Genomic DNA, 21,757 nt, shown 5'->3' with positions numbered 1-21,757 from the left:
AACACAAACAGTAGGACAGGGAACCTTTGATAAAACTAAACCCTTATCATAACAGAGTGGGGGGAGGGGGGAGATGTTTTTGTTTAGTTTAGAGATACAGCACGAGAACAGGCCCTTGGGCCCACGGGGTCCGCGCTGACCAGCGATCCCTGCACATTAACACTATCCTACACACACTAGGGACAATTTTTACATTTGCCAAGCCAATTAACTACAAACCTGTACGTATTTAGAGCGTGGGAGGAAACCGAAGATCTCGGAGAAAACCCGCGCAGGTCACGGGGAGAACGTACATACTGCATACAGACAGCACCCGTAGTCGGGATCGAACCCGGGTCTTCGCCACTGCAAGCGCTGTAACGCAGCAACTCTACCACTGCGCCACTTTGCCGCCCGGTAGGAGATGGGCCACTTCCTGTGCTGTACCAGAACATAGAACAGTACAGCACAAGAACAGGCTCTTGGGCCCACAAGGTCTGCGTTGAACATGATGCCTTCTTTGATCTACCTGCACATAATCCATATCTCTCCCTTAACATATGCTGAGCGTTTGTCGGCACTGGGACTGTACTCGCTGGAGTTTAGAAGAATGAGGGGGTCCTCATTGAAACTTGCCGAACAGTGAAAGGCTTGGATAGAGTAGATGCAGAGAGGGTGTTTTCACTAGTGGTAGAGTCTAGGACTAGAGGTCCTAGCCATAGAATTAATGGACATTCCTTTCAGAAGGAGATGAGGAGGAATTTCTTTAGTGTGAGTGTGGTGAATCTGTGGAATTCTTAGCCACAGAAGGCAATAGATATTTTTAAGGCAGAGATAGATAGATTCTTGATTAGTACGGGTTTCAGGGGTTATGGGGAGAAGGCAAGAGAATGCGGTTAGGAGGGAGCAATAGATGAGCCATGATCGAATGGCGGAGTAGACTTGATGGGCCGAATGTCCTAATTCTGCTCCTACCCCGATGACCTTTTCCTGCATATCTATATGCCTTTCCAAAAGTATCTTAAATCCCACTATCGCATCTGAATCTCCAACCCCAGCAGTGCATTCCTGCCTATTACACACCCTCTGTTCAAAATGCTTTCCCCTCACATCTCCTTAAAACCTTAAAACTAAACCCTCTAGTATTTGACTATTCCATTCTGGGAAGGTTCTATTAGGTCTTCCCTCAACCTACATTCCTCCTTGTCTAGTCCAGAGAAAACAAACCAAGTCTGTCCAACCTCTCCCTGTAATACCTAATACCCCCAAATACCTGCATCATTCTGCTGAATCTCCTCTGGACCCCCTCCAAAGCCACCACCTTCTCCCTGTAATGTAGCCTAACCAAAGTCAAGTGAGTTAACAGATACATTGGCCATTATAAATGTCGGTAGAGTATCTGGGTGAATATGACGAGAATAAATTGGATAGGCATATGGATGAGAAGGGAATGGAGGGTTATGGTATGAGTGCAGGCAGGTGGGACTAAGGGAAAAAAGTTGTTCGGCACGGACTTGTAGGGCCGAGATGGCCTGTTTCCGTGCTGTAATTGTTATATGGTTATATGGTTATATGGTTATAAATGAAAGGGAAAATTGGGTTATTGGATTTTCATTGTCATGCGCACTAAGATGCAGTGAAAAACTTTGATTTAATTATTATCCAGGTAAATCATCTATACACGATTACAATGGATGATTAGCAATGCATAGACAGTCATAGAATGATACAGTGTGGAAACAGCCAAACGTCCCCACGCCGACCAACATGCCCCCTCTTCACTAGTCCCCAGCATCTTAAACATGGCGATAGTACCTACATCGAATACTTCCTCCGGCAGCTTCTGTGTAAAAAAGTCACGCTTCAGGTCCCATTAAATCTTTCCCCATTCATCGTAAACTCATGCCCTCTGGTTCTCGACTCCCTTACTCTGGGCAAAAGATTCTGTGTGTTTACCCGAGATCTTCCTCTCATGATTTTGCACATCTCTGTAAGATCACCCCTCATCCTCCTGAGCTCCAAGTAATAAAGCCCCCATGCTCAACCTCCCGCTATAGCGCAGTCCCTCAAGTCCTGGCAGCGTGCTGGTAAATCTTCTCTGAACTCTTCCAAGATTTACAACATTGTTCCTGTAACAAAGTGTCCAAAACTGAATGTGGCCTCACCAACGTCTTATAACCATAACATGACCTCCCAACCTCTGTACTCAAATGCATGGGTATAGCGGATTAATCTGTAAGCAGCCATAGACATGATGGACAATGACCTCCAATGTCATATGGAGAAAAGGTCTACAGAGGAAAGGGGCAAAAAGTCTAACTTCATTCTATGCATTGCTTGAAGGAAAGGTCGTAGCACTGAAACTTTTATACTTGGAGTCATACAATGTTAAAACAGGCCCTTCGGCCCAACTTGTCCAAACTTGCCAACATGTCCCAGCTACACTAGTCCCACCTGCCTGCCTTTGGCCCATATCCCTCCAAACCTGTCCTATCCATGTATCTGTTTCATAAATGTTGTGATAGTCCCTACCTTAACCACCTCCTCTGGCAGTTGTTCCAAACATTCACCACCCTTTGAGTGCTAAAGTTACCTCTCAGGTTCAGATTAAATCTTTTCCCCTTCAAAGGAAAATAAAGGGGAGGTCATTTAAGACTGAGGTGAGAAAAAACGTTTTCACCCAAAGAGTTGTGGATTTATGGAATTCCCTGCCACAGAGGGCAGTGGCGGTCAAGTCACCGGATGGATTTAAGAGAGAGTTAGATAGAGCTCTTGGGGCTAGAGGAGTCAAGGGATATAATGAGAAGGCAGGCATGGGTTATTGATAGGGGACGATCAGCCATGATCACAATGAATGGCAGTGCTGGCTCGAAGGGCCGAATGGCCTCCTCCAGCACCTATTTTCTATTTTTCTATGTTTCACCTTAAACCTATCTCCGCTGATCCTCGACTCACCTTCTCTGGGAAAGAGACCCGATCATGACTTTATACACCTCTGTAAGATCATTAAACTGAATATATGTCTTTTATTCCCTCATTGTGATCAGTTTCAGTTTCATTCAGCGTCACGTGTACCGAGGTACAGTGAAAAGCTCCTGTTGCAGGCTATCCAGTCAGTGGAAAGACAATTATTTAAGACAGCCGGCATTTTCATGAACAGTCGTTGATCGCTGATCCATATCTTACCATCTCGCCTGTTCAGCTTTGCAAAGCCAGGCCTGTGACTGCTTGACAGCACGGAGGCGGAATCGAACACCAACTGAGGCAAATCAGACACCAAGTGATCATCACAGTCATCTGCCAGATGAAGAAAAGCATTACATTTAAATCAATTAACTGCACAATATGCTTCTGCTGTTTACAAGTGCAGCACAGAATTTTAATTAAGTCTCTGGAGACCAAGAAGATCACCAAGCAGAAATCGCTGACATTCTGCAAACACAAATCTACGCAATTTGTTGAACTAAGAGCATATAAAAGAATCCTTAACAATCTAGGGCAATCCATATGCTGCAACATTGAAATACAAGCATAAAAGGCTGGAAATACTCAACGCACCAGGTAGCTGAGTGAATAGAAATAGTTACCACTTCATTGTAACAGAAAATGGACACAGTAGGAGGCCATTCTGTCCTTCTGGCCTGCTTCCCAGTCAATACCATTTTGGCCACCAGCAGTACAGGTCTGGAACATGGTTTTGGGCAATCATTCGTTCAGTTTTCTGATCCAGCCTTCTTTTCGTATCCCTCGATTCCTATCCCACAACAATATCTTGAATATATTCATATCTCTAGTTTCCCTCTTCCCTGACTCTCAGTCTGAAGGGTCTCGACTTGAAACATCACCTATTCCTTGTTTCCAGAGATGTTGCCTGACCCGTTGAATTACCCCAGCATTTTGTGTCTATCTTCAGTGTAAAACAGCATCTGCAAATCCCTTCCTACACACCTTAAATATATTTAATGATTTGGCTTCAACTGCTTTAAGTGGGAGAGAATGCCACTGGTTTGCCATCATCTGAGGCAAGACATCTTAACTCACCTCAAATCTACACCTCCTCCTGGATTCCTCAGACCTCATTCAGATAATCTTTTATCAGAACCAGGAAAAATATTAGATAAACAGGTTTTGGTATTGAACTTGTGTTGGTTTATCATCATCATATGTACCAATATACAGTTAAAAGGATCTTGACCCAAAACGTCACCTATTCCTTTTCTCCTGAGATGCTGCCTAACCAGGATAAATTATCAGTGATTTTTACTGAGACTTAAAACTCTCGGCAATCTTCGCTTGGGAACACTTCAGGTTTTGTAAAGCAGAACAATAGACAATAGACAATAGGTGCAGGAGTAGGCCATTCGGCCCTTCGAGCCAGCACCGTCATTCACTGTAATCATGGCTGATCATCCACAATCAGTTCCCCGTTCCTGCCTTCTCCCCATATCCCTTGACCCTGCTATCTTTAAGAGCTCTATATAACTCTCTCTTGAAAGCATCCAGAGTATTGGCCTCCACTGCCTTCTGAGGCGGAGAATTCCCCAGATTCACAACCCTCTGTGTGAAAACGTTTTTCCTCATCTCCGTTCTAAATGACCTACCCCTTATTCTTAAACTGTGGCCCCTGGTTCTAGACTCCCCCCATATCAGGAACACGTTTCCTGCCTCTAGCATGTCTAAACCCTTAAGAACCTTACATGTTTCAATAAGAACCCCTCTCATCCTTCTAAATTCCAGAGTATACAAGCCCAGCTTCTCCATTCTGTCAATATATGACCGTCTCACCATCTCAGGAATTAACCTTGTAAACCTATGCTGCACTCACACAATAGCAAGAATGTCCTTCCTCAAATTTGGAGACCAAAACTGTACCCAGTACCCCAGGTGTGGTCTCACTAGGGCCCTGTACAACTGCAGAAGGACCTCTTTGCTCCTATACTCAACTCCTCTTGTCATGAAGGCCAACATGCTATTTGATTTCTTCACTGCCTGCTGCACCTGCATGCTTTCTTTCAGTGACTGATGAACAAGGACCCCCAAGATCTCGTTGTACTTCCCCTTATCCCAACTTGACACCATTTAGATAATAATCTGCCTTCCTATTTTTGCCACCAAAGTGGATAACCTCACATTTATCCACATTAAACTGCATCTGCCATGCATCTGCCCACTCACCCAACCTGTCCAAGTCATCCTGCATCCTCATAGCATCCTCCTCACAGTTCACACTGCCGCTCAGCTTTGTGTCATCTGCAAATTTGCTCATGTTACTTTTAATCCCTTCATCTAAATCATTAATGTATATTGTAAAAAGCTGCAGTCCCAGCACTGAGCCTTGCGGTACCCCACTAGTCACATCCTGCCATTCTGAAAGGGACCCGCTAATCTCTTGTGACTGCGTTCTCCATGTGACCGCATGGGTTTCCTCTGGGTGCTCTGGTTTCCTCCCACATCGCAGAGATGTGTGGGTTTGTTTATCTACTGTAAATTGTACGATTAATGATCTACTGTAAATTCCTCCTGGTGTGCAGGGAGCGGATGAGAAAGTGCGAGAACATAGAACTAGTGTGAACGGGTCAGTGTGAACACGGGATGCTGAAGGGCCTGCTTCCACACTGCTTCACTAAACATAAAACACAAAAACTAAACTGAACGAAATAATCACACAGGTAGCTTCCAGGGTACCTGGAATGACTCGGGCAACCTGAACTGGACACGGGGAAAATCATAAACTTCCAAGACTCTAATATACAGGTGAGAAATTCAACAGCTACAGTACTTGAAGATTCTAACGTTTAGCAGATCATAAATATTCACAGGCACAGCTTCTGTCAAGACAGATGGCTTACAGTGAACACACTCATTCAAAATGGCTAACAGTTTCAAAACAAATTGTGCTCATTTAATGCATATGCAAAACGATAACTAATTGTCTCATCCTCCAACTAAAATAGATTAAGAGGGCTCGATGGAAAATTTGTCTCATCCCACTTTGATAAGTGATGTTGCAAAACTCAGATCATGTTTTGCATCACTAAATTATTCTGGGAGTAACACAATTTTGTATTATACAATTTTGTACATCAGTGGAGCTGCACACTAAATCTCGTTGCACTGACGTGCAATGACAATAAAAGATATATTATTATTATTATTATTATTATTATTATTTTGTTTGGGTTTTATTCTTTGAATAGCACTTTGAAGCCATAATACCCAAATGTCAACGTTTTAATGGGCTCCAAGTTTCATGTTTTGATTTGATTCCTTGGCAGGCAAATCCACCATTCATTGTCCACTCTGTACTGGTCCCAAACTGACTGCATTGCTTGCTATTCTAGGGAGCTGATATGAGCCTAAAGTTCTTGTCACAAATTGGCTCACGTACAAATCAGCACATCTCCCTTCCTTTAGGGCATCAGAAAAGGAAATGAGTGTTTGTGACAACTGGAATGGAATGAAGTCTTTTATTTAATTAGCCGAGTTTAAATTCTGTGTCTATTATGCTGTTCGACGTCTCTTTAAACTCTTGTTTCTGGATTATTGATTCTGCCTTCAGGCTAGAGTCTCATGACATTATCCCAATGATACTAGCACTGTCTGTACGGAGTTTGCACGTTCTCCCGGTGACCACCCACATTCCAAAGATTTGTAGGTTTGTAATATGGTTTCTGTAGATTATCCCGATAACATAGGGTAGAATTAGTGTACAGATAATTGTTGGTCAGCACGGACTCGTTAGGCTGAAGGGCCTGTTTCCTTGTTGTATCACTAAACTAAACTAAATACCAGAGTCCTACAATATGCCATACAAGTGTGCTTGGATGCAGGTACAGGTGTAAATCTACATCTAGGTGTGGACATGTAATACAGCACAAGAACAGTACCTTTGACCCACAATGTTTGTGCCCAACATGATTCAAGACATGATGTCTCCTCCCCTTCCTCAGCCCTCGGGCTGTCTCCTCCCGTCCCCCAGCCCTCGGGTTCCTCCTCCTCCTTTTTCCTTCCTTCTCCCCGCCACCCCCTATCAGTCTGAAGAAGGGTTTTGGCTCGAAACGTTACCTATTTCCTTCGCTCCATAGATGTTGCTGCACCCGCTGAGTTTCTCCAGCATTTTTGTGTACCTATGATTCAAGACCATCTCTTAACTACCTGCACATAACCCACATCTCTCCATTACCTGCACATCCACAAGTTTCTTGAATGCCGCTATTGTATCTGCCTCAACCACCACCCCTGACGGCGTGTTCCAGGCACTCACCACCCTCTGTGTAAAAAAAAGTTGCCCAGCACATCCCCTTTAAAATTTGCTGCTCATAAAGCTATTGCCCTCTCATATTTGATGTCCTCTGGTAATATGTATCCAATATGCTTTAATGTTATTGACCATCTCTTATTTAGAGTTTAGAATGATTAGAGTTTAAAGATGCAGCATTAAAACATGCCCCTCGGCCTGCCGAGTCCATGCCGACAATCGATCGCCCGTTCACAGTAGTTCTGTGTTATCCCATTTTCTCATCCACGCCCTACACACTAGAGGGCAAATTTTGCAGAGGCCAATTAACCTACAAACTCGCACATCTGTGGGATGTGGGAGGAAAACAAAGCACTTGGCAGATCACAGGGAGAACATTCAAATTCCACGTAGAGGGCACCCAAGGTCAGTATTGAACCCAGGTCTCTGGTGCTGTGAGGCAGCAACTCTACCAGCTGTGCCTCTGTGCCACACATGACCGGCGATTGCCATTCACTCATAGATAATTTCCTGCTAAATACGTACCCTATGTATAAGGTCATAAGGAGAAAAGGAATAAGAGTAGTATTAGGCCATTCGGCCCATCAAGTCTACTCCTCCATTCAATCATGGCTGATCTATCCCTCCCTCCTAACCCCATTCTCCTGCCTTCTCCCCATAACCTCGGACACCTTTACTAATCAAGAAAGGCTTGAATAGGGAGAATATTTTCACTCATGGGAGTGTCTAAGACTGGAGGTCATAGCCTCAGAATTAAAGGATGTTCTTTTAGGAAGGAGATGAGGAGAAATGTCTTTAGTCAGGGGGTGGTGAATCTGTGGAGCCCAGGTCAGTGTTATTTCATTGCGAGTTAATATTCAGAAGTTTGATACCAAAAATCACACTGTGGAACCACCAAATTATTGGAACCACAGCATAAACCATCAGCTTCATATTGAATTATGGGTCGGTCACTAAAATCCACGTACAAAATGAATGATCTTTAAAGATCCACATCTTCAAATAAATTGGGGTTTTTTCCCCTCAATAAATACCAATTGGATGTTTCATTCTTGGCTTTTTAAATGCACACACGATGCCTGGGATATTATCCACGCCAATTGATGTTATGTCTGAGAGGATATTGCAAATTAAGTTGTATTTTATATTTAACAGTGTGGCGTGTGTAACAGCAGAAAGAAACAGATCAGGCAATCGCACAATTCTGCAGTACATTGATTGCCAATATGTGACGAACGTGACAGGAAGGTGAATAACATGTTTAACTTTACAGCAAAAGAATTGAAACACGGAAATTAAAAATAGGAGTAGGCCATATTTAAGCTGCTCGGCCATTTAAAATGATCGTGCCTTTTCATCTACATTGGTGGTTTAGTTCAGTTCAGTATAGGTTAAAGATACAGCGTGCAAACAGGCCTTTCGGCCCACCTAGACCGCACCGCCTAGTGATCCCCGTACACTAGCCTACACACTATTCACCCGGCTTCTATTTCTCATGTTCTTATACCAACTCTAAATGTCTTGATCCAGAAAGAGGTCCACCAATCCTCAAAAAACTAGGATATCCACCCGGAGAGTCTGGCTCCTGAAGACTGGCAATCGGAGAGGAGGAGGAAGGAAAAGGCCCACGAAGGAGAACCGGAGGGGGTCTTACTATCTGCGCCCTCAAGGGCGGCTGCAGGAGGCGGTAGAAATGTAGTTTTGAACATCTTGACAGCAACTTGCTTAGGTTTCAAAATCAGAAAATTGTGCATAGTCTTATAGAAACAAACAAAGCAGGTGCAGAAGTAGGCCATTTGGCCCTTCAAGCCAGCACCGCCATTCAATGTCATGGCTGATCGTCCAGAATTAGCACCCCGCTCCCACTTTTTCCCCACATCCCTTGATTCCGTTAGCCCAAAGAGCTATATCTCACTCTCTCTTGAATACATCTTGAATATGCAGCAATATTTCTACAATGTATATTGCAATCCATTGGTAATGTAACACATCATCCTATTTAGCTTTTAACATAGCTAACCATTTGACGGAGGTTTTAATAGATGCTTCAACAAAAGAAACTCTTCATTCAGTTCAAATGCTGTCTTGTGATACCTTATTACCCAGACTAATTACTTCGCAAGAATATATTGCTCCATTTACCTTCAACATTTTCTGAATCTAGCTGTTCTATCTCATGTTTTACTGTACCGTTTAGACTGGAATCCTCTGGACAGATTAATATTTTCCACACAAAGTTCCTACATAACTGTAGGTTACGCTCTGCAAGTTGACTCCATATATTTTCCTGCCTGTTTCCTTGCACCCCATGATAATTAAACACAAATCACCAATTAAATGATCACATTTTTTTTCAAACAAACAAGAAACACATTAACAATTACTTGTTACTGACACGGTTGAAAAACTCATGAATGTAAATTCGCACACACAGAAAATGACTTGTTTGGTTAAATCCTCACACAGTGTATAAGTAACATCATTTGCATGCATACGGCCTTTTTAATGTTGCAAAACAGTGTTCATAAGTTCTCGGGGCAGAATTAGACCATTCAGCCCATCTAGTCTGCTCCGCCATTCAATCATGGCTGATCTATCTTTCCTTCTCAACCCCATTCTCCTGCCTTCTCCCTTTTGCTATGAGTGCTAACATACCATTCGCTTTCTTCATTGCCTGCTGCACCTGCATGCCTAGTTTCAATGACTAGTGTACCATGACACCCAGGTCTCGTTGCATCCCCCCCTTTTCCTAATCGGCCACCGAGAAGAAAGTCGTCTGTGGCAATGAATTCCACAGATTCTCCACCTTCTGACATAAAGACATTTCTCATCTCCTTTCTAAAGGTACGTCCTTTTATTCTGAGGCTATGGTCTCAGGTTCTTGTGTGACTTGTACATTCTCCTGGATTCTGTGATGAAAGAGTTGTAAAAAATATTATTTTTCAGTCAATGAGCAAGGAACTAAAGAACCAACAGCAACTGTGCACACAACTGCTTTCTAACAACCTATAGCAAGAATTAAAATGTGTTGAAGTAACTCAATGGGTCAGGAGAACATGGATAGGCGACCTTTCAGGTGGGGACCCTTCTTCAGACTGATTGTTGGACGGGGAGAGAAAACTAGAAACATAGAAACATAAAAAATAGGTGCAGGAGTAGGCCATTCGGCCCTTCGAGCCTGCACCGCCATTCAATATGATCATGGCTGATCATCCAACTCAGTATCCTGTACCTGCCTTCTTTCCATACCCCCTGATCCCTTTCGCCACAAGGGCCACATCTAACTCCCTCTTAAATATAGCCAATGAACTGGCCTCAACTACCTTCTGTGGCAGAGAATTCCAGAGATTCACCACTCTCTGTGTGAAAAATGTTTTTCTCATCTCGGTCCTAAAAGACTTCCCCCTTATCCTTAAACTATGACCCCTTGTTCTGGACTTCCCCAACATCGGGAACAATCTTCCTGCATCTAGCCTGTCCAACCCCTTAAGAATTTTGTAAGTTTCTATAAGATCCCCCCTCAATCTTCTAAATTCTAGCGAGTACAAACCGAGTCTACCCAGTCTTTCTTCATATGAAAGTCCTGAAATCCCAGGAATCAGTCTGGTGAACCTTCTCTGTACTCCCTCTATGGCAAGAATGTCTTTCCTCAGATTAAGAGACCAAAACTGTACGCAATACTCCAGGTGTGGTCTCACCAAGACCCTGTACAAACCACCTGTTCATCCCATTTTTTAATTCAACAATTCAGTTGATACTGTATCAGTCAAATTTAAATTCCACGTTTAGTTTAGAGATACAGCGTGGAAGCAGGCCCTTCGGCCCACAGAGTCCGTTACAGCCAGCTGTCCCGGTACACAGAATCAACAGATATGGGGGGAAAAAGCAGGAACGGGGTACTGATTTTGGATGATCAGCCATGATCAAATTGAATGGTGGTGCTGGCTTGAAGGGCCCACTCCTGCACCTATTTTCTATGTTAACACTAGCTCCATCCTGCACGCTTTGGATAATTTACAGAAGCCAAATTAGCTTACAAATCTGCATGTCTTTGGAGTGTGGGAGGGAATCGGAGCACTTGGTGAAAACCCACGCAGACACGTGGAGAACATAGAAACATAGAAACATAGAAAATAGGTGCAGGAGTAGGCCATTCGGCCCTTCGAGCCTGCACCGCCATTCAATATGATCATGGCTGATCATCCAACTCAGTATCCTGTACCTGCCTTCTCTCCATACCTTTAGCCACAAGGGCCACATCTAACTCCCTCTTAAATATAGCCAACGAACTGGCCTCAACTACCTTCTGTGGCAGAGAATTCCAGAGATTCACCTCTCTGTGTGAAAAATGTTTTCCTCATCTCGGTCCTAAAAGATTTCCCCCTTATCCTTAAACTGTGACCCCTTGTTGTGGCCTTCCCCAGCATCGGAAACAATCTTCCTGCATCTAGCCTGTCCAACCCCTTCAGAATTTTGTAAGTTTCTATAAGATCCCTCCTCAATCTTCTAAATTCTAGCGAGTACAAACCGAGTCTATCCAGTCTTTCTTCATATGAAAGTCCTGACATCCCAGGAATCAGTCTGGTGAACCTTCTCTGTACTCCCTCTATGGCAAGAATGTCTTTCCTCAGATTAAGAGACCAAAACTGTACGCAATACTCCAGGTGTGGTCTCACCAAGACCCTGTACAACTGCAGTAGAACCTCCCTGCTCCTATACTCAAATCCTTTTGCTATGAGTGCTAACATACCATTCGCTTTCTTCATTGCCTGCTGCACGTGCATGCCTACTTTCAATGACTGGTGTACCATGACACCCAGGTCTCGTTGCATCCCCCCCTTTTCTTAATCGGCCACCGAGAAGAAAGATAGGGGTGGGACAAAGTCTGGCAAGTGATGCAGGCTCTGTTTGTTCTGTACCTTCCCATACCTCTAGCGCCCCCCTCCCTGACCCTCAGTCTGATGAAGGGTCTTGACCTGAAACGTCGCCTATTCTTGTTCTCCTGAGATGCAGCCTGACCTATTAAATTACTTCAACAGATTGCGTCATTTTATTTCTTACTATAGGTCGCTAGTGCAGAATGGATATAAAGCAAGGATAGCAACCTACACAACATAAGAAAGAGGTTGTGTGCACAGTTGCTGTTGGTTCTTCAGTTCCTTGCTCATTGACTGAAAAATAATAATTTTTATAATAATAACACTTTAATCACAGAATCCAGGAGAATGTACAAATCACACCGCTGCCTGTCCCGCTGAGTTACTCCAGCAGTTTGCGTTTATCTTCTGGCAAGTGATGGGTGGATACAGATGAGGATGGGGGGGGGGTTTAGTTGACAGGGGATGGCCAGAGATGAAAAGATAAAAGGTGTGAGATACAGATAGAAGAGATGTGAGATGTGGCGGAATATAGGTGGAAGAAGGCAAGAGGAAAGGGGGAGATGTGTGTGCGCCCAGGTGGGACATTATAGTGGAATTGGGAATCAAGTGAAGACAATTCGAAATGGACATCAAAATAATTTTATTGTAATGTTGCTGTTGCAAGCATGGACTTCACATGCATGGGGTTCAGTGCTTTGATCCCCACTCCCGCAATACCACAACCCCACCCCTCATCGTTGCACTCCGTCAATGGTAGCAGAGCTAACTCAATTCTATCTGTGGAACACCCAACTCAGAATATCCAACTCTGCTTTCTCTGTTATTTCAAGATCCATCAATGGCAACACCTGCTTCAAGGAAACATCAGCCAATTTCCTATGCTGCCAGAGTTATTGAGTTATAGAGTCATTCAGCACAGAAACAGGCACTTCATTCCTACTCATCCATGCTAACCATGATGGTCCATCCAAACTAGTCCTATCTTCCCCAGTGCTGGCCCATGTTTCTCTAACCCTTTCCTATCCTTCATTGTATACATCCAATCTGTTACTATTCAATTCTGTTTACTCTACACAACTTTAATGCTGAATTGAGATATTTAATTTGCTTAAATTTTGATTATAATACCATAAGAGATAGCAGCAGAATAAGCCCATTCGGCCCATCGATCTACTCCGCCATTTAATCGAGGCTGATCTATTTTTCCCTCACAACCCCATTCTCCTGTTTCTCCCTTTGACTTTCTTACTAATCAAGAACCTATCTGTGCCTGCTTTAAAGGTATCCAATATCTTGGCCTCCACAGCAGCCTGTGGCCACAAATTCCACAGATTCGCCACCCTATGGTTAAAGTTATTCCTCCTCATGATCACCAAAGTACAAGGTGAATGTAAAATTACTGGATGAAGGAGTGAAAGGTTAATTCTGTAATAAAGTGGATGGGCGAGGACTACACATTGGCAGAGCAGTAGAGTTGCTGCCTTACGACGCCAGAGACCCGGGTTTGACCTTGACTACGGGTGCTCTCGAAGCGGAGTTTGTATGAGTGAGGAGCGAAAGAAGGAGATGTCAGGCAAGCAGATTCAGTGCGATGCTTGCAGTATGTGGGAGGTCAAGGACACCGCTGGTGCCTCTGGCTGCTACAAATTCGAGAAGTGCATCCAGGTAGAGCTCCTGAAGGACCGTGTTGGGGAACTGGAGAAGCAAGTGGATGACCTCAGGTTCGTCCGAGAAACTGAGTCGTTCCTCGACAAGTCCTACAGTAAGATTGTTACACCTAAGGTACTGGAAGAGAGAAGGTGGGAGACAGTGAGAAAGGGAGGGAAGCATGGAATGCCTACGTCCCCGGGTGTTGTACCTCTTGTGAACAGGTTCACCCACTTAGAAGCTGTCGGGACAGAAGACGTTTTTACGCTGAGTGGCGGACTGGCTTGCGATGTGGATAGGGCTGTTGAGCCAAAACCAAAAAGGCCTAAGTCAGGCAACGCATTGTAGTGGGAAACTCCATTGAGAGAGGTACGGACAGGGGTTTCTGCGGCAACAGACGGGATTCGAGGATGGTGTGCTGCCTTCCTGGTGCCAGGATCCAGGATGTCACGGACAGAGTGCAGAAAATCCTCAAGGACGAAGGTGAACAGCCGGAAGTGGTAGTGCATGTCGGCACAAACGATGTCGGAAAGAAAGGGATGAATATTCTGCAGCGTGACTTTAGAGAGCTCGGAAAAATGCTGAAAAGCAGGACCTCCAGGGTTGTTATCTCCGGTTTGCTTCCAGTTCCTCGTGCTGGCGAGAGCAGGAACAGGGAGATACGGGACCTGAACGTGTGGCTGAGGAACTGGTGCATGGGGCAGGGATTTAGATTCTTAGATCACTGGGATCTGTTTTGGGGTAAGGGGGAACTGTACAAAAGGGACGGATTGCATCTTAACAGGTGGGGGACCAGCATTCTGGCAGGCAGGTTTGCCACTGCTACACGGGTGGTTTTAAACTGAATAAGGGGGGTGGGGTGTCGAATGGGATAGTTTGAGGATGGAGTTAAAGGGAAAGGGTTTCTTAAACGTGTGAGCGTAGAGACAGAGGGGTGTAAAATGAGGGTAGAAGCAATAGGTAGCAAGGTGAAATGTGGCAGGCAGACAAATCCAGGGCAAAAATCAAAAAGGCCACTTTTCAACATAATAGTATAAGGGGTAAGAGTGTTGTAAAAACAAGCCTGAAGGCTTTGTGTCTCAATGCAAGGAGCATTCGTAATAAGGTGGATGAGTTGAATGTGCAGATAGCTATTAATGACTATGATATAGTTGGGATCACGGAGACATGGCTCCAGGGTGACCAAGACTGGGAGCTGAACATCCAGGGATATTCAATATTCAGGAGGGATAGACAGAAAGGGAAAGGTGGTGGGGTAGCGTTGCTGGTTAGAGAGCAGATTAACGCAATAGAAAGGAAGGACATTAGCTTGGAGGATGTGGAATCGATATGGGTAGAGGTGCGAAACACTAAGGGGCACAAAACTCTAGTGGGAGTTGTGTACAGGCCACCTAACAGTAGTAGTGGAGTTGGGGATGGCATCAAACAGGAAATTAGAAATGAGTGTAACAAAGGTAAAACAGTTATAATGGGTGACTTCAATCTACATATAGATTGGGTGAATCAAATTTGCAAGGGTGCTGAAGAAGAGGATTTCTTGGAATGTATGCGGGATAGGTTTCTAAACCAACATGTAGAGGAACCAACGAGAGAGCAGGCTATTCTAGATTGTGTATTGAGTAATGAGGAAGGGTTAGTTAGCAGTCTTGTTGTGCGTGGCCCCTTGGGCAAGAGTGACCATAATATGGTTGAGTTCTCCATTAGGATGGAGAGTGACATTGTTAAGTCAGAAACAAGGGTCCTGAACTTAAAGAAAGGTAACTTTGAGGGTATGAGACGTGAATTGGCCAAGATAGACTGGCAATTGATTCTTAATGGGTTGACGGTGGATATGCAATGGAAGGCATTTAAAGACTGCATGGATGAACTATAACAATTGTTCATCCCAGTTTGGCAAAAAAATAAATCAGGGAAGGTAGTGCATCCGTGGATAACAAAGGAAATCAGGGATAGTATCAAAACAAAAGATGAAGCGTACAAATTAGCCAGAAAAAGCAGCCAACCAGAGGACTGGGAGAAATTCAGTCCAGCAGAGGAGGACAAAGGGCTTAATTAGGAAAGGGAAAATAGATTATGAAAGAAAACTGGCAGGGAACATAAAAACTGACTGCAAAAGCTTTTATAGATATGTGAAGAGAAAAAGATTAGTTAAAACAAATGTAGGTCCGTTGCAGTCAGAAACAGGTGAATTGATCATGGGGAACAAGGACATAGCAGACCAATTGAATAGCTACTTTGGTTCTGTCGTCACTAAGGAAGACATAAATAATTTGCCGGAAATAGCAGGGGACCGGGGGTCAAATGAGATGGAGGAACTGAGTGAAATCCAGGTTAGCCGGGAAGTGGTGTTAGGTAAATTGAATGGATTAAAGGCCGATAAATCCTCAGGGCCAGATAGGCTGCATCCCAGACTACTTAAGGAAGTAGCCCCAGAAATAGTGGATGCATTAGAGATAATTTTTCAAAACTCTTTAGATTCTGGAGTAGTTCCTGAGGATTGGAGGGTAACTAATGTAACCCCACTTTTTAAAAAGGGAGGGAGAGAGAAAACGGGGAATTACAGACCAGTTAGTCTAACGTCGGTAGTGGGGAAACTGCTAGAATCAGTTATTAAAGATGGGATAGCAGCACATTTGGAAAGTGGTGAAATCATTGGACAAAGTCAGCATGGATTTATGAAAGGTAAATCATGTCTGACGAATCTTATAGAATTTTTCGAGGATGTAACTAGTAGAGTGGATAAGGGAGAACCAGTGGATGTGTTATATCTGGACTTTCAGAAGGCTTTCGACAAGGTCCCACATAAGAGATTAGTATACAAACTTAAAGCACACGGCATTGGGGGTTCAGTATTGATGTGGATAGAGAACTGGCTGGCAGACAGGAAGCAAAGAGTAGGAGTAAACGGGTCCTTTTCACAATGGCAGGCAGTGACTAGTGGGGTACCGCAAGGCTCAGTGCTGGGACCCCAGCTATTTACGATATATATTAATGATTTGGACGAGGGAATTGAATGCAACATCTCCAAGTTTGCGGATGACACGAAGCTGGGGGGCAGTGTTAGCTGTGAGGAGGATGCTAGGAGGCTGCAAGGTGACTTGGATAGGCTGGGTGAGTGGGCAAATGCATGGCAGATGCAGTATAATGTGGATAAATGTGAGGTTATCCACTTTGGTGGCAAAAACAGGAAAGTAGACTATTATCTGAATGGTGGCCGATTAGGAAAGGGGGAGATGCAACGAGACCTGGGTGTCATGGTACACCAGTCATTAAAAGTAGGCATGCAGGTGCAGCAGGCAGTGAAGAAGGCGAATGGTATGTTAGCATTCATAGCAAAAGGATTTGAGTATAGGAGCAGGGAGGTTCTACTGCAGTTGTACAGGGTCTTGGTGAGACCACACCTGGAGTATTGCGTACAGTTTTGGTCTCCTAATCTGAGGAAAGACATTCTTGCCATAGAGGGAGTACAGAGAAGGTTCACCAGACTGATTCCTGGGATGTCAGGACTTTCATATGAAGAAAGACTGGATAGACTCGGTTTGTACTCGCTAGAATTTAGAAGATTGAGGGGGGATCTTATAGAAACTTACAAAATTCTTAAGGGGTTGGACAGGCTAGATGCAGGAAGATTGTTCCCGATGTTGGGGAAGGCCACAACAAGGGGTCACAGTTTAAGGATAAGGGGGAAATCTTTTAGGACCGAGATGAGGAAAACATTTTTCACACAGGGTGGTGAATCTCTGGAATTCTCTGCCTCAGAAGGTAGTTGAGGCCAGTTCGTTGGCTATATTTAAGAGGGAGTTAGATGTGGCCCTTGTGGCTAAAGGTATGGAGAGAAGGCAGGTACAGGATACTGAGTTGGATGATCAGCCATGATCATATTGAATGGCGATGCAGGCTCGAAGGGCTGAATGGCCTACTCCTGCACCTATTTTCTATGTTTCTATGTTCTCCACGTGTCTGCGTGGGTTTTCACCAAGTGCTCCGAATCCCTCCCACACTCCAAAGACGTGCAGATTTGTAAGCTAATTTGGCTTCTGTAAATTATCCAAAGCGTGCAGGATGGAGCTAGTGTAAACATAGAAAATAGGTGCAGGAGTGGGCCCTTCAAGCCAGCACCACCATTCAATTTGATCATGGCTGATCATCCAAAATCAGTACCCCGTTCCTGCTTTTTCCCCCCATATCTGTTGATTCTGTGTCCTCCTGGCTGTAACGGACTCTGTGGGCCGAAGGGCCTGCTTCCACGCTGTATCTCTAAACTAAACGTGGAATTTAAGTTTGACTGATACAGTATCAACTGAATTGTTGAATAAAAAAATGGGATGAACAGGTGGTTTGTGAAAAGAATTGAAAATTATAGAAATCACAGCTTTATATAATTGAAGGATTGGTGCTATGTGGCTGTTACTCGGTGTTTGTTCCATGTGAAGTATCACAGCAAGAAAGCAATTCATGTGGTTGTGCAACATAATCGATTCAAAGAATAATAAGGATTTCACTCATGTGGAGCACATCACGGCTTCCAACAACACTTCACTGCCAATTAAAGCATTTTAAAACACATCCACTGTTGCAATGTCAGAAATATCACAACCACTTGGCACACAGCAAGCTCCCTCAACAGTCAGCGGGATCTGGATCGATTGGCCAGGTGGGCGGAGGAATGGTTGATGGCATTTAATATAGAGAAGTGTGAGCTGTTGAATTTTGGCACATCGGACAAGGGCTGGACCTGCACAGTAAATGGTAGGCCTCTGGGTAGTGTTGTCGACAGAGGGATCTAGGAGTACAAGTGCACGATTCCTTGAAGGTCGAGTCGCAGGTAGATGTGGTGGTCAAAAATACTCTTGGCACTGTGGCCTTCATCAGTCAGAGTATTGTATAGAAGTTGGGAGGTCATGTTGCTGTTGTATAAGACATTGGTGAGACCACATTTAGACTATTGTGTTCAGTTCAGGTCACCGTGTTATAGGAAAGATATTGTCAAGCTTGAAAGGGTTCCGAAAATAATCACAAGGATGTTGCCAGGACTCGGGGGTGTGAGCTATAGGGAGAGGTTGAGTAGGCTGGGTCTTTATTCCATGTAGCGCAGGAGGATAAGGGGAGATCTTATAGAGGTATACAAAATCATGAGAGTAATAGATCGGGTAGATGCACAGCGTCTTTTACCCAGAGAGGTGGAATCGAGGACCAGAGGACATAGTTTCAAGGTGAAGGGTAAAAGATTTAATAGGAATCCGAGGTGTAACTTTTTCACACAGAGTGTAGTGGGTGTATGGAACAAGCTGCCAGAGGAGGTAGATGAGGCTGGGACTATCCCATTGTTTAAGAAACAATCGGACGGGTACTTGGATCGGACAGATTTGGAGGATATGGACCAAGCACAGGCAAGTGGGACTAGGGTAGCTGGTACATGTTGGCCGGTGTGGGTGAATTGGGCCAAAGGGCTTTTTTCCCCACACTGTATAATTCTATGACTCTATGACACAGGGTCACAAATATGTAGACAGATTATGGAAAGATATGAAAGCAACAGAGTGTCATGGTGGGGGATTTTAATTTCCCCAATATTGTCTGTGACGTCCCTCAGTGCAAGAGGACCCTTCTTTAGTCAGAGGGTGGTGAATCTGCGGGATTCATTGCCACAGAAGGCTGTGGGGAGCAAGTCAATGGATATTTTTAAGGCAAAGATAGATAGATTCTTGATTAGAGTGGGTGTTGGGGGTTATGGGGAGAAGGCGGGAGAATGAGGTTGAAGGGGAGAGTTAGCCATGATTGAATGGCAGCGTTGACGTGATGGTCCGAATGGCCTAATTCTGATACTATTACTAACGAAGAGGCTAAGATGGGGACAAATTTGTTAGATGCATCCAAGGGGATCCTTTGAAACAGTGTGTGGACATTCCAACCAGAGGAGAGACCATACTGGATGTTGTATTGGAAAATAGACCTCGCCAGATGACTGTTTTGTTTAGTTTATTCATGTGATGTGTACCGAGGTTCAGTGAAAAGTGTTTTGTTGTGTGCATTCCATTCAGTGAAAAGACTATATATGATTACAATCAAGTCATCCATAGTCTACAGAAACAGGATAAAAGGTACAATGCTTAGTACAAGATAAAGTCCAATTAAAGATTATTCACAGGTTTCCAATGAGGTAGAAGGGAGGTCAAAACCTCTCTCCAGTTGGTGAGAGGATGATTTAGTTGCCTGATAACAGTTGAATCTGGAGCTATACATTTTCAAACTGGATTAAGCAAAAAAGACAAAATCTTCCGGTAGAAGGGTGTAATTCTGGCTGGAGTTTCATAAATTCCTAAGTTCATAAGTTGTAGGAGCAGAATTAAGGGCCTGTCCAACTGACCCGACTGTTCAGCGACTGTCTTCGACCTTCAAGCTCAAGGGCACTCGCCTGAAAAGCCTCGAGCTGGATCGATCGTCAGCGTTTCGTCAGGATTCTTCCCCCCCACCTTCACTCCCCCACCTTCCCTCCCGCCCCCTCTCTCCCCCCCCTCTCTCTCCCCCTTCTCTAAAGGACTTGCTGTACACTGTTCAACTGTCTTATACCTGGTAAAAATGGAAATAAAGTTCAATCAACGTTAATGCACGGTGGCACAGCGGTAGTGTTGCTGCCTTAGAGCGCCAGAGACCCGGGTTCAATCCCGACTACGGGTGCTGTCTGTGCGGAGTTTGTAGGTTCTCCCCATGATCATGTGGGTTTTCTCCAAGATCTTCGGTTTCCTCCCACACTCCAAAGACATACAGGTTTGTAAGTTAATTGACTTGGTATAAACGTGTCTGGTATGTGTAGGATAGTGTTAATGTGCGGGGAACGCGGGTCGGTGCGGACTCTGTGGTCCATTTCTGCGCCGCATCCCTAAACTAAAAAACCTGGTTCTTCAATAGTTAATTTATAATTTTGACAAGTTCAGCAACTTTAAATACATTAATAGAATATATTGTCTCAGCAGTGAACCATGCTATGTTCAGTAAATTAAAGATCAATGTTAAGATATTACTTGATATGAAATTATCTGTTTTTCTTCATTAAATACTTAACTAGAAAAGATCTATGAAAAATATGGGGAAATTAACAGGTTTTAGTTTTGATAGGGAGGAACTGCAGATGCTGGTTTACACCAAAGATAGACACAAAATGATGGAATAACTCAGTGGGACAGGCAGCATCTCTGGATAAAAGGAATGGGTGTCGTTTCAGGTCAAGACCCTTCCTAGAAAACATAGAAAATGGGTGCAGGAGTAGGCCATTTAGCCCTTCAAGCCAACACCACCATTCAATATGATCATGGCTGATCATCCAAAATCAGTACCCCATTCCCGCTTTCTCCCATATCCCCGATTCCATCAGTTCTCCAGAGTATTTGGAGTTCTTCTTTGGAGTTGGAAAATGAATAGCTAAGTTTTATAGCTTTAAGGTGAGAAGAGAAAGTTTTAATAGGAACCAAAAGGGCAACTTTTCCACACGGAGGGTGGGGCATACTGTATATGGAACAAGATGCCAAAGGAAGTGGTTGAGATAGGTCAAATACCAGTATTTGGACATGTACAGAATATAGAAAGGTTTAGTGATTCAAATGGGACAAGCTTCAATGGGCTTCTTATTCAACATGGCTATGGAATTAAATTGCAACTTAAAAGGAGAATATTAGATGTTTTAAAATTAATTAACAAGATGCGAGGTGATTATTGGTAAGCCTAGCATTTATTTTTCTTCTATATTTTCTACAGGAAAGTGGATGTGAGCTGCCTTCTTGAGCCATAGCAGTCGTTGTGCTGTAGAGGTTCCCACATTTTTTTTAGTTTAGCTTAGAGATATAGCCGACCAGCGATCTCCGCACATCACTGTAAATCCACCCGACACGCACTTGGGAGAATTTAATATTTATACTTTTATTCCAAGGCAATTAATCTACAAACCTGTACATCTTTGGAATGGGGGAGGAAATCGAAGATCTTGGAGAAAACTCAC

The 21,757-nt window shown here is 43.9% G+C and overlaps 1 protein-coding gene across 1 annotated transcript in view; it reads right to left on the bottom strand.

Annotated features, from left to right (window-relative positions):
* Nucleotides 1-21,757, bottom strand: part of LOC116975560 (contactin-associated protein-like 5) — a 705,003-nt gene that overhangs the window by 601,637 nt on the left and 81,609 nt on the right. The window contains exon 2 of the mRNA XM_033024847.1: nucleotides 3,166-3,276. Coding sequence (XP_032880738.1) covers nucleotides 3,166-3,276 — 111 coding nt within the window. The remainder of the gene's footprint in view (nucleotides 1-3,165; nucleotides 3,277-21,757) is intronic.

Source organism: Amblyraja radiata, chromosome 7 (genome assembly GCF_010909765.2).
Source record: "Amblyraja radiata isolate CabotCenter1 chromosome 7, sAmbRad1.1.pri, whole genome shotgun sequence".
Lineage (NCBI taxonomy): Eukaryota > Metazoa > Chordata > Chondrichthyes > Rajiformes > Rajidae > Amblyraja > Amblyraja radiata.
This window is presented reverse-complemented; position numbering and strand designations above follow the sequence as displayed.